Source organism: Lygodium microphyllum, chromosome 20, assembly GCF_053477565.2.
Source record: "Lygodium microphyllum isolate KBCC chromosome 20, Lygodium_microphyllum_v1.1.10, whole genome shotgun sequence".
Lineage (NCBI taxonomy): Eukaryota > Viridiplantae > Streptophyta > Polypodiopsida > Schizaeales > Lygodiaceae > Lygodium > Lygodium microphyllum.
Genome location: NC_141154.1, coordinates 57505873 through 57524670, shown reverse-complemented (window position 1 = coordinate 57524670; position 18798 = coordinate 57505873). Strand labels below are relative to the sequence as shown.

General features: G+C 41.7%; 1 protein-coding gene across 1 annotated transcript in view; it reads right to left on the bottom strand.

Moving 5' to 3' along the window:
* LOC148018927 (uncharacterized) overlaps positions 1-15898 on the bottom strand; it is a 72933-nt gene extending 57035 nt beyond the window's left edge. Inside the window, exon 1 of the mRNA XM_087701377.1 lies at positions 15550-15898. Within this exon, the coding sequence (XP_087557503.1) occupies positions 15550-15712 (163 nt within the window). The 5' untranslated portion in view covers positions 15713-15898. The remainder of the gene's footprint in view (positions 1-15549) is intronic.
* Positions 15899-18798: the final 2900 nt, after the last annotated feature.

Here is an 18798-nt window from a genome sequence, read left to right as displayed (position 1 = left end):
CTTCATTCGGGAGAAGCTTCTGAATGGGACCATTGATGTGGAGTATTGCAAGACAGAGGATAATCTTACAGATTTGTCTATGAAGGCGCTTCCCCAGGCTCTTCTTCGGCAGCATTCCAAATCCCTCAGTCTTTTGACCCATCCAAGATCTGAGAGGGGGTGTTAGCCAGTCATTTCTTGGACAGTGAGTACGGCAGTGCCACGTTAGCAGATGCCACATCAGCACCTGCAGTCGAACAGTTTACTGCAGTCGAACAATTTTTACTACAATCGGCTGTATGCAACGGACTTGTTGCAGTTATTTCTTATTTTTTCGGCTATTTATAGCCGGTTTATGGCACACTCCATTATTCAATGATTTCAGATTCTGATCTTGAGATTTGTTGGCTGAGACAGACTGTGCTCGGGCTGACGGAGATCGAGGTCATCAAGTCGGAGACATACGCAAATATTTCCTCTGCCCGCTTGTGTATTTCTACACTCTTATACAGCATACTACACCGCAGATTTTCTGTGTTTACACTGTCTCATTTTCTCTCTCTTCTCTCTGTGTTCACTCTCTCTCAGTCTTTGTCCTACGCTTCCACATCACTCCACTCTGACATCATCTAGCAGTGACAGTTTGGATAGTGAGTTGGACATTCCGTCTATTATGACGCCTGGAGCAAGGCAGAGTCGTTATGTACCGCCTCATGAGAGGCAAGCTCAGAGTGAGCCACAATTACAAAGATCTGAGAGAGTCAGAAAACCAATTGACAGGTTTACATACACTGGTTATTCAGCCCGCCATTATGCATATATGGCTAGTATGACAGGTTACAAAGAACCTACAAAGTTTGATGATGCAGTTACAGATGATAACTGGTGTGTTGCCATGCATGAGGAATATGCAGCCCTGGCTGAAAATGAGACATGGGAATTGGTTGAGTTGCCTGAAGGTAAAGTCCCCATTGGTTGCAAATGGGTATACAAGGTTAAGTGCAAGTCAGATAGTTCGTTAGAACACTATAAGGCCAGGCTGGTTGCAAAAGGGTATGCGCAGCAATATGGCCTTGACTATGAGGAGACCTTCAGTCCGGTGGCTAAAATGGCAACAATCAGAATTGTCATTGCTTTGGCAGCATGCAAAGGCTGGAAATTATGGCAAATGGACATCAAGAATGCTTGCTTAAACAGTGATTTGGTTGAGGAAGTATATATGGAGCAACCTAAAGAATATGTTCACCCGGACTTTCCTACATATGTATGTAAGCTGAAAAAGGCTTTATATGGACTGAAACAGACAACTAGAGCATGGAATGCTCGGATCAACAGTTATTTACAGCAACACGGATTTAGATTGGGTGATGCAGATCACAGTCTGTTCACGAAGAAGACAGATCATGGATATGTGTTTCTAGTGGTTTATGTAGATGATCTTATTATCATTGGAAATAATGAAGAGAGCATTGCTGAAATTAAATCATGTTTACAGGCTGAATTCAAAGTCAAAGACCTTAGTGAAGTAAAGTATTTTCTTGGGATTGAGGCAGTCTCTACGCCTCAAGGTATATGGCTGCTACAGAAGCAGTATGCTCATGACATGTTACAGAAGTATGGTATGGCTGAATGCAAGCCTATGGAGACACCTCTTGATCAAAATGGCAAGCTACAGATTGATGTTGGGAATGACATAGAGAATGTGGCCATGTATCGACAGATGGTGGGCAGCTTGATATACTTGACTATTACCCATCCTGACTTATGTTATGCAATGGGGCTGATTAGTCAGTTCATGGAGAAGCCTCGCAAGCCACATTTAGATACAGTCAGGATGATCCTGAGATATGTAAAGGGTACTACAGATTATGGGTTGTTTTATGCATATGGAAAATCCCTTGACTTAACAGGGTTTACTGATGCTGATTGGGCTGGTTGTGCCTATGACAGGAGGTCAACCAATGGTTATGCATTTGGATTGGACAGCAGTATGATCAGTTGGCAGAGTAAGAAACAACCTACTGTTGCATTGTCTAATACAAAAGCTGAGTATAAAGGAGCTGGCTTAGCGGCTTGCGAAGCAGTTTGGTTGATGAAACTACTGAAAGACTTGGAAATACAGCTGGAAAGCAGAGTGAGATTACATTGTGATAACCTCAACAGTGTTATGTTGGCTAGCAATCCTGTCTACCATGCTAGGTCCAAACATATTGAGGTTCGCTACCATTTCATCAAAGAAATGGTTTTTACAAGGCAGATTGACTTGATTCATATGAAGACTGAAGACAAGGTAGTAGATATATTTACCAAGTCTCTTGGTAAAGAAAAGTTCATATATTTCAAACAGCTACTTGGAGTTTATCAGATGGTTTGAGCTTAAGGAGAAGTGTTAGAATATCAAGCTCCCGTTACTCTTCAGTCAATCTATCTTTATGTGTGTAACCGACATTAGCTGGATACAACTGTACACGTGTGACATTCAATAAGTCGGTGTAGTCAGTGACTTAACCACAGTTAGTCTTGGTTAGTCATACCTATGTGTGTAAGTCTCTTTCAGTTAGTATGATGAAAGAATAATGAAAAAAGAACAACAATGAGCTGAGGCTCATCTTCCGCTCCACTCTGTCTCTTTCTCTCTCTCTTCCAACATAGAGATCAATTCTACAACATGTGACCACTTCCACAGTGACCACATCTTGGGTAAAAATGACTTGAGTACCTAGCTATGTAAGACCATAGACAGACGAGGTTAAAACCCAAATCAGGTACATAAAGAACTTTGGCGGAAGAAGACCACCTATCTGAGAACAAAGATAAAGTCCCTATGCCTTGAACAGGGACTGTAGAATTGTCACCAATGGTGACAGTGCCCCCTCTAGAATGGACATCCTGAAGCCAATCCTTCCTGAAAGTCATATGAGAAGATGCTCCACTGTCCACAAGCCAAGGCTTCTCCTGAGTGGAAGAAGCTGGGGGGGTATCCTCCGCCTCAAACAAATGTACGAAGGCAAACTCTATGGTAGGGGGGTAGCCTTCAAATCCTTGGAATCCTTCTCTTTCGGCTTCAAATGGGGGTACTTTTGCCAACACTTCTCTTCGAGGTGAGTGCCCTTCCCACAGTGTGGCCACTTGGGCTTCTTCTCCTTCGAATCCTTCTAGTCCTCTTCCTTCTTGTCCTTGGCCTTCTCCTTTGGCATCTTCTTCTTCTTCTTCCCGCCACCTGTACCTGCAATAAAAGCCTTGGTGGAGCCAGAACCATTGGCCCCCACCTCTCCGAGTTGCTCGTCGTGCTCCAAGACAAGCGGTGAAAGCTCCTCCCATAAGAGTTTCTCGTGGATCCTCAATGTGATAAGGCCGGTGTAGAAGACATCGAACCAAGGAGATGGCAGCTGAGTCAAAACTTAAAAGAATCATAGCCATGTCTTCAAAGGAGATTTTCCGTCCAAGAGAGGCAAGCTCACCCCTCATATCCTCCATCTTCGTAATGTGCTCCTTCATAGAAAAAGAAGCATCAAGACTGAGCAGCCACGACTTCTTCTCAAGGGAGATCTTGTGGGCAAACGTCTTGTGTTGATACAAAGACACAAGCTTCCCCCACACTTCCGCCGTAGTCGGCAACCTGCGAACATGTACAAGAACAAAATCTTATAGACTCATAAAGAGAAAGGAACGGGCTCCAAAGTTGAGCCGATCCCATAAGGCAACACGGTCCATGGAGACCCCATCATCAAGTTCCTCCTCGGGATGAGGAATAGGTGAAGAAACAAGCGCCCATAGATCGAAAGTGTCGAGGATGCACTCCACCTTACACGACCATAGGGAATAGTTGGAACCATCCAACTTGTCTTCCTTGGAAAAGGAAGGGAGAATGGGAACCTGTATAGAGGAAATCAGGGAAGGCATGCGAACATCCAATGGATGTTTCTTCGATGGTGCCTTCCCACTAGTTGGAACCCTTTGAGATACATGGATAAAGGAAGGACGGATTCGAGGAGACTCATCCTGTCTACGATCACAAGACTCTCGATAGTCACGTCTCCATGCAAAGGAGTGGCGAGAAAGAAGCTCCTCCTCCGAGTCATCAAAGCCTGAAAACTGGTAAGGCATCCTTCAAATCTGTAATCACCAAGCAAACTGCAACAAAAGACTAGCAGAATGGGCTGCTTGGGCAAAGGAGACCACAGGAAATGATGTCGCCTGCACAAGAAGAGAGAAAAATCTGCCGCCTGGAAAGAAAAACTGTCCCCTGTCCTCCAGAAGAAGTCACCTCCTTGTCAAGTGCTAGTGCGGACCCGCAGAGTGCTGCATTTGCTGAAAACACAGGCTGCAACCACCTTGAAGGCTGTCGCCTCCACCTGTAGGAGCACCAGAACAGAAAAACACACGGTGTACAGGCTGCGTTTCAGCCTAAGGCTGCACCATTTGGGCTGCACCGGATCGAGAGAGGGCTGACTGGCTGGTGGGTGTTCATCTTTGCAATGGAAACTCTCGTCCGTGCTCTCAGTTAGGTAATGATAACATGTGAGAGTGTGCAATAGAAGTAGGAACACAAACACAAACACACACACACACACACACACACACACAGAGGAAGCAGAAAATGAAGGAAGAAATACTGCACTAACTGAAATGAATGCTGGATACAAAGCTGTGGACTGATCAGTCCCTACACGCAACCCATTAGTGAGGACACTAGATCAGGCTAGAAAGATGGCAGCACCAATGTCGGAGAGGAGAGGGAGCAGTGTGTGTTGGATCTGCAAGAAGAAGTAAGAATGACTAGGGGAGCTGCTATATATAGCCCCCAATCTCCAAATCTGGCAGACCTGTTGGCAGCAGCCCAAAAACTGGCCGACTACCCAAGAAATGGACCAATTGCATAAGAAATGCCCTAATTGGGCAGACTACCACCCAAAGAAGAAATGCACACTAAAATAGCAATACCCTAGACTGACAAAGCTCCTCTGTCTCCTGCTAGACTCTAACAAAAGCTCACAACCAGGAGATGACAGACTAACATACAATATAGGGTATGTTAACAAGGAGCCCCCGTCTCATAGAGAACTCAACGAGTCCTCATCGATACTCAGACAACTTGACCTTAAGGTCATCCGTATCATTAATGGTGAAAATCTGAAGCTCATGGTTAAGATTAATGTAACGGGTCCTCTCCCGAGCCGCATAGCAATCAATCAAGCGTGCCCAACGCTTTGACACTAAGTCGAAATGCTGAAACTGAGAATGAAACTCAAATAGTAAGCCCTGCATCAGCTCAACTCTAACAAAGGTATTACGAGCCTTCCATGAGCAGACGACCTCGTATAAAATGTCACAACTCTATCGAAACAGAATTTGTATCCTTTTTCATTAATTTGTCTATATAATGATTTATTAAATTTATTTCCTTTGCACTAATTAGATATAAAGAAAAGTGCATTGGAGCTGGCCACTGATGAGTGGTCACAGGTTATGGTGGACCCACGCGGTGGGTTAGAGAAAAGATAGTTCACACTTCCACCTATATGACCCGATTGGGCGCCTGTGACTAGAACTCACGCATATCAGGGTTAGACTCGCACACAGAAAGGATTGATGCCTTGAAGTGTGGGCTAGATCCACCAGAACAAACAGTTACAATCAACAAGATGGCATGATCATGAAATGCTTGTATAATGTGCATGTGTGGGCTGAAAGCTTGAAATGCACATTTCTTTGCATAGGAAAGTCACATGAAGATTCGGATACCATTTTTGCGATGTACACGGAAAAAGCTTTCATATGATACCCATATTGGGGGGGTCCCTAAATTCTAGGAGATCCCTAAATTTTAGGAGCCTCGAATTAGCCTAAAAATGCTAGTCCTAAAAAATAGGGATGTCATTCTAAAAATAGTAAGTTCTGTACTCTGACTGTGCTTACTAAATTTGGTTGTTTCTATTCTTGACAGTATTCAACCCAAAAAGGAAGGCCATAGAGAAGAGACAAGTGTCAAGACACTTGTCACACAAGTTTCCAAGTGTCCCACCACTTGTCACATCTCATGACATGTGGCTGGACACTTGTCTTGTGCTACTCCACTTTCCCCTTTTGTACTAGCTCTCCCCTCTCCTATAAATAAGAGCTCGTTTTTCTTCATTCACCATCATTTTTCTTTGCTGTAAACTCATGTACAGCACCCACAGATAGCCAGAAACTGGCCCCATCCATCCCCATCATCATCCCCCACTTCTCCATTATCAAATTCCTCCATATTCCCTCTTCTATCACTGCTGTTTTACAAGACAGCAAGCTTGTAAATTCATTACAGCACCTCCTTCTTGAGCTCTTTCTTCCATTTTAGCTACAAGAAGCAAGCTCTATCCCTGTACTGCTGATCAACGATGGAGAAAGGCTGAATTCCCCTTTTTCTTCTCTCATACTGTAAAGAAATCAGTTCTTATCATTGCATAATAGATAATGCATGTGTGTTTGTACATCTTTGCATGATCTTGTGAGAGTGAGAATTACTTCTTCTCACTCTCAGGTTGATTGTAACTGAGCTCTTCCCTAAGGGACTTGGGTTGAGCAGAAATACATTCCTTCGGGGGGGGGGGGGGGGGGGGGTTGCCCATCTTCAACCCTCAATCTTGTCTCCATTACTTTTTACATTTTTATGGCTGTAATTTTGTGAGTAATTTTCATTTTCAGCTTTAAGTGTTCATTCTCTTTTCTATTAAATCTCGAAAACAAGCAAATATCATAATTGTTAAGCATACTACGTTGTTCGGGGCGTTTACAGTGGTATCAGAGCTTTGGCTCGGTCCTCACCCCCAACACTGGTAGTGCTTACAACTATAAGTTTGTTTGTTTTCAGCCCTTGCATTGAGTGCTTGAGCATATATTTTTTTCTTTAGTCTCAATGGATCAATCGAGTGCTATCCTTCAAGCCATTCAAAGTCTTAGAGAGAAGAATCAGCAAATTCGTGAGCAACTTCTCAAACTAGAAAAAGTTGAGAATCCCAAAGAATTCAAGGAAAGAAGCCCATCTACTTCAAGAAGACAAAGCCATACCAATGAAAGGAGCCGATCAAAAAGTCCAACTACTTCTAAGAGGCAGTCCCATTCTACTTCAAGACAAAGAAAGAGATCGCGTCAAAGCTCATCCTCTTCTTCAAAGTCATCTGGCGCCTATTCTGATGGATCCTCTTCTAGTAATGAAGAGTCACACGCTTCTCGTGGAAGACCTCATCATCGTCAAAGGCGTCGACATTCTTCACCCTCGTCTCCATCTTCATCCCCATCAAGCACTTCATCATCTTCAACCTCAAGATCCGAGCATGGACGAAGGCATAAGAAGAAGAAGAAGACTAAGTCACTATCTCAACTTGAAAAGAAGATCAAGTTCAGTATGTATGATGGTTCCCGAAATCCTGATCTTCTTCTGAAGTTTATTCGTCAATTTCAAATTTTGTATGGTCGTGACAAGTATAAAGAAAAAGAAAAGATTAAGTTTGCAGCTTTACATTTAACCGACTTAGCCCATACTTGGTGGACGGGGTTGGAATATGATCATGCTGCCCCAAAATCATGGCGGTCCTTTGTTCGCCTGATACAAAGCCAATTTCTTCCTGTTCATTTCAAAAGAGATGTAAAAATGGAATGGGATCGGCTTTGGCAAAAGAAAAATGAGTCGCTTGGTGACTATACCAAGAGATTTTGGGAGCTACTTTTGAAGATCCAACATTTCAAGAAGATCAGCGGTTCGGAAAAGCTTAGGAAGTTTCAAGGAGGTTTGCATTTTAAACTTCGTACTGCTCTTAATCATTATCATTGTTCTAGTCTCAGGGAACTCATTGACCATGCTGAGACATGGGAAATTGAGCACAATGGCAACAAATCATTCCAAAAGAATGATAAGAAGAGAGTAGTTGATGATGAGGAGTATTCAGCCCCAAATGAAGGACAAAAACAGTGGCAAAAGCAGCCATCAAATCAAAAGAAGATGAAGCCCTATGCACCTCCTAATGCTCCTCAATTTCGCTCCAATCTATACCCACAAGCAAAGCAATTTTCCGAAGAAGAAAAGCAACGCTTCATGAAAGAAGGGAAGTGCTTTAAATGTGGACAAGCAGGCCACATAGCGAAGCAATGTCCAAACAAGGGACAAAGCAAGGTTTCTGACAACAAGCCTAAGTCGCCAGTGAAAATCAATGCTATCAGTGATGTAGTTGCAAACACAACTCACACTCCAGAGACGCGCAAATTATTAAAAGCTTGGGGACAGTTGCAAGGTAAGCAAGCACTATTCTTGATAGATCTTGGGGCGAATGAAAATATTATTTCCTTGCAATTAGCTAAAGAGCTTGGATTAAAGAATGAAGAGATGGACACTCCGGTAGAAGTTCGCCAAGCTTTAAATGCTGATGAAGGTGACACAGTGAAGACTGTGATACCCTACATTGGCAAGCTCAAGTTTCAAATTCAAGGCTACAGTGATGAAGATACCTTCTGTATCGGAGACCTTGATGGTTGCGATGTGATTCTTGGCATGCCCTGGAATCATAGAGTAGATTCAACCATCTTCTCTCAGAAAAAGAAGGTAGAACTCACCAACAAAGGCAAGAAGTACGAGATCCAAGCTGGAGTTTCTGGAGACACCATACCTATGGTAAGCCATATGCAAGTCTCTAGAGCAATTAAGGATTGTGTTCAATGTTGTCTGCTTTATGTCACTGATGTAAAAGATAATATGAATGCTGAAAACCAAGAGCAACTTCAACTCTTGGAAAAGTATAAAGATTGTTTTTCGGAAGATCTTCCTTATCAGCTTCCCCCAGAAAGGCCAAAAGACCATCATATTGATATTATTCCGGGCAGTTCTCCTCCTAATATAGCACCATACCGTGTGAGCCGTCCTCAACAAGAAGAAATCAGAAAGCAAGTCGAAGACCTACTCAACCGTGGGCTAATTAGGCCAAGTAGCTCACCATTTTGTTCACCGGTTCTTCTTGTTCAAAAGAAAGATGGCACATTCAGGATGTGCATTGATTATCGAGCCCTCAACAAAATCACTGTGAAAAATCGGTTTCCTATTCCCAGAATTGACGACATTTTGGATCGTCTAGGAGGCTCAAAGGTTTTCAGCCGCATTGATCTAAAGAGTGGTTATCATCAAATTAGGGTAATACCACAAGATGTACACAAAACTGCTTTCCGCACTTCATACGGTCTTTATGAATTCTTGGTGGTTCCTTTCGGATTAACCAATGCACCAGCCACCTTTAATCGAATGATGGAGCGCATCTTTAGAGAGCATCGACAATATGTCGGTACTTTCTTTGATGATATTCTTGTCTTTAGCAAGAATGAAGAGGATCATCCTCAACACTTGGAAATTGTTCTACAATTACTACAACAAAATCAACTCTTGGTAAATGGTAAAAAGAGTGAATTTTTCATGCATAAAATAAATTACCTTGGGCATGTCATCTCTTTTGAAGGGATTCAGATGGATCCTGAAAAGATCAGGATAATCCAAGAATGGCCTCATCTTCGTGATGTACATGAGGTGCGATCGTTTCTTGGCTTATGTTCTTATTACCGCCGCTTCATCAAGCATTTTGCACATATGGCTTCTCCACTTCATGACCTTACAAAGAAGAAGATCTCTTTCCAATGGAAGGAAAAAGAGAATGCAGCCTTCACAAGGCTGAAAACAGCTCTTACTTCTGGACCTGTTCTTATCATTCCAGATCTGGTAAAACCATTTGTGGTGGAAGCAGATGCTTGCGGTGATTGTATTGGTACAGTGCTAAATCAAGAAGGCCATGCCATAGCCTTTGAAAGCCGCCGTCTAAATGATGTGGAGAAAAGGTATGACATTTATGAAAAGGAGCTCTTAGCAGTGGTTCATGCTTTAAAGATATGGAAACATTATCTTTTAGGCAATGAATTCCTTATTAAAACCGATCATCAAAGCTTGAAGTATTTCAAGACTCAAAAGCATTTGCAGGAGAAACATATAAGATGGGAAAATTTCTTGTCTATGTTTCATTTTCAAATTATGTACACTCCAGGGAAACAAAATGTAGTTGCTGATGCACTTTCTAGAGTGCCTCGCATTGCAACTATTACAATGGCTCATCATGAAGATTTTCAAACGATGAAGAATACTTATGATGAAGATACTGATTTTGCAGCAGTTTGGTCAAATTTACAGCAAGGAGGTTCTCATCCAGATTATTCCATCAAAGACGGTTACCTTCTCATGAACGATCGCCTTTGTGTCACTCTTCCTGTTCGACAAAAGGTGCTTAAAGAAAGTCATGAACCCCCTTATGCAGGGCATAGAGGGAGGGCAGCCACTCTAAGTGCAATTGAGCGCTACTTTTATTGGCCAACATTACGAAAAGATACACATAACTTCATCGAGGCTTGTCTGGTATGCCAAAAATCCAAATATGAAAGGCAGAAGATTCCAGGATTGTTGCAACCTCTTCCAGTGCCCAAAGATCCATGGGAATCTATCACAATGGATTTCATCTCAGATATTCCAAGAACACCTCAAGGTCATGATATGATTTGGGTCATAATTGATAGATTCAGCAAACAATCACATTTTATTCCATGTCATAAAACATTGAAATCCGCACAAGCTGCAAGACTTTTCATTCAACATATCTTCCGATTACATGGTATGCCTTCTGAGATCATTTCAGATAGAGACTCCAAATTCACAAGTAACTTTTGGCGTGCTTTATTTGAGAATTTGGGAACCACTTTAAAGTTCTCCTCAGCTTTTCATCCTCAAACTGACGGCCAAACAGAGGTGATGAATCTCACTCTTTTGGATATGTTGAAACTTATGTTAGTGAACATAAGTCACAATGGAAGAAATATCTTCCATTATTGGAGTTTGCTTACAACAATACAGTGCACTCATCCACAGGGAAAGCTCCAAATGAAATAGTACAGGGTAAAGTGATTCCCCCTCCAATTATTCGCACTAAAGGTAAGATTTTTGTTGCTGATGAGTTTGCTTCAGATTTAAAAACCGCAGTGGATCAAGTTCGAGCCACTATCAAAGTTGCCCAAGAGCGACAAAAGAAGCAAGCAGATAAACGAAGAAGACCTTTGGCTTTTGAAAAAGGTCAATATGTCTTGCTAAAGTTTGATAAAAGCAGGCTCAAACAAGGTTCTCGTCAAAATTCATCTTTTCCAAAGCTCTCCAGTAGATACTTTGGACCCTTCAAAGTGATTGAGAAAATAAATGAAGTTTCTTATCGACTTGAGCTTCCTACTCATTGGAAAATACACAATGCTTTTCATATAAGTTTGCTAAAACCTTACATAGGACCAGAACCAAAGGAACCCATTACTGAAGATCCCCCAGAAGTTGAAGAAACAGAGCAACTCTTGGAACCTGAAAAGATTTTGTTTCTCAAGGATCGAACCACGAGAAGTGGCCTTGTGACACGAAAATTCTTGCTAAAATTCAAGAATCTACCCACAACAGATGCACAGTGGGTAGATGAAAAATTCATGAAGGATTACCCAAATATTCTACAGCAATATCAAGAAGCTTTTCAGCTGAGAACAGCTGAATAAAAGCCAGAGGGCTGTCACAACTCTATCGAAACAGAATTTGTATCCTTTTTCATTAATTTGTCTATATAATGATTTATTAAATTTATTTCCTTTGCACTAATTAGATATAAAGAAAAGTGCATTGGAGCTGGCCACTGATGAGTGGTCACAGGTTATGGTGGACCCACGCGGTGGGTTAGAGAAAAGATAGTTCACACTTCCACCTATATGACCCGATTGGGCGCCTGTGACTAGAACTCACGCATATCAGGGTTAGACTCGCACACAGAAAGGATTGATGCCTTGAAGTGTGGGCTAGATCCACCAGAACAAACAGTTACAATCAACAAGATGGCATGATCATGAAATGCTTGTATAATGTGCATGTGTGGGCTGAAAGCTTGAAATGCACATTTCTTTGCATAGGAAAGTCACATGAAGATTCGGATACCATTTTTGCGATGTACACGGAAAAAGCTTTCATATGATACCCATATTGGGGGGGTCCCTAAATTCTAAGAGATCCCTAAATTTTAGGAGCCTCGAATTAGCCTAAAAATGCTAGTCCTAAAAAATAGGGATGTCATTCTAAAAATAGTAAGTTCTGTACTCTGACTGTGCTTACTAAATTTGGTTGTTTCTATTCTTGACAGTATTCAACCCAAAAAGGAAGGCCATAGAGAAGAGACAAGTGTCAAGACACTTGTCACACAAGTTTCCAAGTGTCCCACCACTTGTCACATCTCATGACATGTGACTGGACACTTGTCTTGTGCTACTCCACTTTCCCCTTTTGTACTAGCTCTCCCCTCTCCTATAAATAAGAGCTCGTTTTTCTTCATTCACCATCATTTTTCTTTGCTGTAAACTCATGTACAGCACCCACAGATAGCCAGAAACTGGCCCCATCCATCCCATCATCATCCCCCACTTCTCCATTATCAAATTCCTCCATATTCCCTCTTCTATCACTGCTGTTTTACAAGACAGCAAGCCTGTAAATTCATTACAGCACCTCCTTCTTGAGCTCTTTCTTCCATTTTAGCTACAAGAAGCAAGCTCTATCCCTGTACTGCTGATCAACGATGGAGAAAGGCTGAATTCCCATTTTTCTTCTCTCATACTGTAAAGAAATCAGTTCTTATCATTGCATAATAGATAATGCATGTGTGTTTGTACATCTTTGCATGATCTTGTGAGAGTGAGAATTACTTCTTCTCACTCTCAGGTTGATTGTAACTGAGCTCTTCCCTAAGGGACTTGGGTTGAGCAGAAATACATTCCTTCGGGGGGGGTTGCCCATCTTCAACCCTCAATCTTGTCTCCATTACTTTTTACATTTTTATGGCTGTAATTTTGTGAGTAATTTTCATTTTCAGCTTTAAGTGTTCATTCTCTTTTCTATTAAGTCTCGAAAACAAGCAAATATCATAATTGTTAAGCATACTACGTTGTTCGGGGCGTTTACATAAAACAAGTACGAGATCGGGTTGGGGTTCCAAACCTTGCACAAGATCCCATAGATTCTGAGAGTCTAGGACATGCCTCATCAGATTATACCAAGTGGTGTAGTTAGACCAGTTGAAACGAGTTTTTTCATTGAATGAGTTCCTGGCAAATAAGGAGCTAGAACCATGAGGTGTCGATGGAGGGGGATAAGTGTGATGCGATGGAGAATAAGAAGGGGGATAAGAAGTATGGTAGGCAAAAATAGGCTGTCGATGGCCAAAGATGCCAATTGTTGTGGACGCATTGGAACAAAAGTATTTTCATAAGGTATCAAAGGTGCAAGTGCAGACACTCGGACAAAGAGAACTTGGCTCTGATACCATGTGACTAGATGCTCTAAATACAAAAACACAATATCAATCATACGACAAAGCATAAACTGATAACACAGAATACAGTTAGGGTTAGGGTAACTCAGAGACAATAAACATAAATAATAATGAAATGAATGACTATCGAATATACAATGCTCATGCAACAAACACATTGTACAAAGAGTGAATATTGTACCACAAACTCTTGTATCTCGAGGATTAGGGCAAGGGTAATGAGCTAGAGAGTATGTCATACTCCGAACAGATTCTAAAGCGCAGCAAGGCAACCTCCGGATGTTGAACACCAACAAATGCAGCCAAGGAAGGCTGGATCTGATGCAAACGGCAATGCAAGAGAGAGAAAAACTAAAAACACAAGTGAGGAGAGAGAAATACTAAAAACACAGGTGACGAGAGAGAAAACAATAAAACATAGCCTGTTTAGGCTAGGCGACAGCTAGAGAAGAGAGAAAACTGCCAAACATATCCAACAAAGGCTAGGCGAAAGCTTGCAAGAGAAGGCGACAGCTCCAAGCAGCAAACATCGGCTGATTGATGACGTGGTAAGCTGGCGACAGCAGGGAAAACCAGCAACAACAATCAACAGGCTGAAATCAGCTCCGAATAGTGTGTAATAGACTGAAAACAAATGTCTGACTGTTGTAGACAGCAATGGCTAGCTTGAACCGCGATGTCCTCCACGTCGAAGGGGTGGGCAGCAAGCTAAAAGACCTAAAATCTGCAAAATGAGATTAAGGGAGAGCGGTGGGTTGCATGTCTACTTATATAAATTTTGGGGCACCCAAATTAGGATTTTGAATTGGGACACAATAACTCTCTACGATCGCATTTCTTTTTAAAATAAAAGTTTCGCTTCATTAATTAAGCATGTCTTGGGGTTGTTTAAGTCAAGCTAATGCATTTTTAGCTCAACACTTTCTAATTCCAATCTTAGACCTAAGAGAGGATATTGACCTCCAACGCTCTTGCTATCGCTTGTGACTCCTAGTATCTTGGCATTCATTGTTTTGTAGTTTTTCACTCTTTGATATCTCCAACTCATGGTTACAACACTCGAGATCCATCTTCGGTACACATCACACTCCAACACTCTTCAACTCTATCCTTGGGCATTTTGTATATTCTTATATTCATTTACAGCATTCATTCACTTCAAAGTCCTCTCTCTTTCTTTGTTTGTGTTTGTTTCTATGTTTGAGTTTTGAGTTTTGTGTTAGGGTTTGAGTTCTGCACATCACAGTCTGAGTCTTTGTGTTTGAGTCATGGTCATCCTTTTTATGTTTCCTCAATGCAAAACCTAGCGTATCTTCATAATAGATACTAGAGAAAGCATAAGCCTTATTGAACAATAATAATATACTTAGTCAACAACATACATATACCACAAGTAAAATCCTCCATAAGAGCATATACATGTCTACAATAGCTAGATGCCTATGTATGTAATGCTATACCTAAATGCATACACATACGTAACAAAAAGTTGGCATGCCACAACCTACGCACGCACTTATGTGCATATATCTGATACACATGCGGATTTTTGTGTCTTTTTTTTGTGTGTGTGTGTGTGTGTGTGTGTGTGTGTGTGTGTGTAAACTCTAAAGTGTGCCACATATCTATAATGGTACTCATGAGTTCATGCACACATGTAAGAAAAAGATATGTGTCTGATATGTGTATGTACACACGAGCATGGATACCTAGAAAAAGCTAAGCTGCTTGACAAGGAACATACTCACCCACACACGTGAGAGAAAGCTTAAGTGTCTGACGTATGTGTGTAATGATATGCATCAGTTTGTGCACACGTGTGAAAAACCTAGGTGCCTGATGTGTGTGCGTGCACATATACATGTGCATGGATGCCCACATATATGTGAGAAAAAGCTGAAGTGCCTCATACAAACATACAGAGAGACATATTCATGCACAAATGTGCCCGATTATTAAACAATCTGATTAGACTATTTGTTTTCCTGACTGTTTGAAAGACCTGCCCTAGAAGGTTCACATTATTTTGGAACAGACAAAAGAGTATTCGTAACTCGTGTCCAGGATGATCAAGCTGCTACTTACAGGAACAGGGACGTGTTGAAGAGGGAACAGGGACGTGTTGAAGAGGAGAGAGACAGGATGCGCATGGAGATGAGAAATTGACCTGAGCAAGTGGCGGATGATATCTGCAGGGCAGGGCCTTCAAAGCGGGGGTTGTGGATCTTGTGGGAGGATGCAATCTCTGTGGCCCGCTTGAAGACGAAGTCCGGCACCAGCCTCTTTAGCTCTGGGAGAGAGGCCAGCACGATCGTGTCATTTGCCATCATCAGGAGCACAGGCAATCAATCACACAGTCCTTCCAGCCGCTTCAGCCTGCGCCATGGCTTGGTAGCACGTGTCATTTGAACGGGAGTTGTAAAAGCCATCACTGACTCGCTTATTATATCCACAGTTTCATACACTCGCCTTTGGAGCTCGCAATTGGCCGAAAATGAATAATGAAAAAGGATTATGGTAGTGTTCACCAAAAACCGAGGTTCAATATGAAACCGGCCAGGCGATTGCTTGCGCCTAGGCTGTCTCTTGCGCGGCATTATGAAACCGGTGTACACTTCATGCCCTAGGGTACGGGCTCAATGTGAAACCGGCCAGGCGATTGCTCACGCCTAGGCTGTCTCTTGTCCGGCATTATGAAACCGGTGTACACTTCATACCCTAGATTGAAACCGGCCAAGCGATTGCTCGCGCCTAGGCTGTCTCTTGTGCGGCATTATGAAACCGGTGTACACTTCATGCCCTAGGGTAAGGGCTCAATGTGAAACCGGCCAGGCGATTGCTTGCACCTAGGCTGTCTCTTGCGCAGCATTATGAAACCGGTGTACACTTCATGCCCTAGGGTAAAAGCGCCAATTGCAAAATGGGTACCAAAACGCAATCACCTTGGGGCTAGTGAGGTAACAAAAAAATAGGAATATACTAAGAATCTTGCTTAGGTGTCACCTAGCATTGATCTGCCAAAAAGTGTTGCATTACTCGCTCTCAAGTGTGCCTTTACCTCCCAAAATTGAATTTTTTTAATTGCATAAAATATATTTAAAATAGAAAATTCAATATTAGACTCATCCAATTACTCTTCGTATCCTCTACACGCTCGCATATTCAAATCTCAAAAACACTGCAAAATGTATTTTATAGTTGGCCCCCTTACGCTATGCCATGTTGCGTCTGCGAAGAGTGTTGTTGGACATTTTTCTTCACATTCGTATAATTTACAAATTCAAATACAATTTAAGGTTAAATCTGATCGTTTTCAAAACAATACCTTAAAGCATACAGTAGCATTTTGATAGTTATGGGATTCGTTAGCTCTTTGATATTTTGCATTCATAGTCTAAAGTTAACTTTAACGAGGTGAATATTAACCAACTTCATTCTAATATGCATTGTATGTATAAAATATGAATCTTTACTAACTATCATTGTGCAAGAGCAAAAATAACTTAGAATAGCATTTTATCATTATCTTTCAAGTTACAAAATCATTGAATCTACTTGTGAAGCACATGTGCCTATCTTCAAAAAATTTGATGTGTAATTAGATATTTGCACACACGTTTCCCCATCTATACATATGTATACACACATATATAAACACAATAAGCTAGTTTCTATAGTGCACACATTTTGATAAGATCCCTCCTTGTAATTACAATGAAGATTAAGCAACTTCTACAATGCACGCACCCCCTCAGTGTATCCCACAACTCCTGTATCCTGGCCACCTAACATATATACATAGTTGCTATGCTCTTCATGTACCTTATGATACCCTTGACAGCATCCCAATGCCATCTACTAGGTGTAGCCATATAGCATGATGCCACAACTCCCACTGCAAATGCTATGTCAGGATGAGTGGCTATCATGGCATAGATCAAACTATCCATGACAGATACATGCGGGATCTTGGCCATCTCGACTTTCTACTCATCAAACTGTAGACAATCAACCTAACTAACCTTCACATGAAAAGGTAGAGGATAGCCAACAGGCTTACTATCCTGCATATGAGATCGCTCAAGGACTTTCTAGATATACTCCTTTTTTGACAAATAAAGGAGCCCCTTAGAGCAAGCATGTGTGATGCTCATCCCAAGAATATGTGAGATATGTCCCATCTCCTTCATCTCAAAGCTCTTTTTGAGCTAAGTTTTCAAGGCATCTAGCTCATCATGAGTGCTTCTAACAATAAAGTACCAAAATCATAAAGTTGCCATCACAAGCCTTCTTTATGTATAAACACGAATCCATAGTACTATGGCTATATCCCTATGAATGCATAAAAGCACTAAAATTGTGATACCATTCCCTAGGTGCTTGCTTAAGGCCATAAAGGCTCTTTCTCAATTTGCACACTAGGTGTTCCTTGCCTTGTTCTTTAAACCCCTTAGGTTGCTGCATATAGATCTCATCATGCAAGTCCCCATGTAAAAAAGTTGTCTTTATATCAAGGTCTAGAGCAAGCAATGCTAGTACCAAGCATGTGGTTGTCATTTTGACCATAGGAGAAAAGACTTCATCGAAGTCAACACCATAGTCTTGCTTGAAACCCTTAACCACCAATCTGGCCTTATAAGTAGGCTTGGGACATCCAGGGATACTTGCATGGCAATGCCTTCTGCTACTAGGCAAAGGAACCAAATTCCATATATAGTTAGTCTATAAGGAGTCAAACTTCAACTACATAGCCCTATCCCAGAGTGACTATCATCTCTATGCATGGAGAGAGGCTCACTTGCATCTGTCACTATAACATAATCCATGGAGGATGGAAAGCGCTCAGGTTGACATCTAACTCTAGTAGAGCATCTCAAAGCAAGATGATCCTACATAACAAGCAAGGCGTGGGCCGCTGATGCATCAGCTACTATTGCAGGCTATCTAGCTAGCTATACGAGTAGGAGTCCTGAAAGATCACCCTCTGTACCTCAACCACTTGCTCCAGCTGCTTATGCATATTTTTCTCATGGAAATGACATCATGGCTATGGATAACCTTGTGAGCCTATGGATCCCATAGGTGATATCCCATCTCACTTGCATTCCCATAACCAAGAAAGATACATTTCATGGACTTAGGATCTAGCTTATTGCGCTTGTCTTTGGGAACATGGCAAAATGCCTTACAACCAAAGACACACAAATGAGCATATGATGGAGGTTTTCTACTCCATACCTCCTCTGCAACTTGGTAATCAATAGCAGTGTAAGGGGATCAGTTAATCAAGTATATGGCAATAGTAACTGCCTTAGCCCAAAAGTGTTATGGTAAGCTTGTATGGCTAAGCATATTGTGGATTCTCTCTTGAGTCATCTTGTTCATGCTTTCAAGAGTACTATTCTAGGGAGGGGTG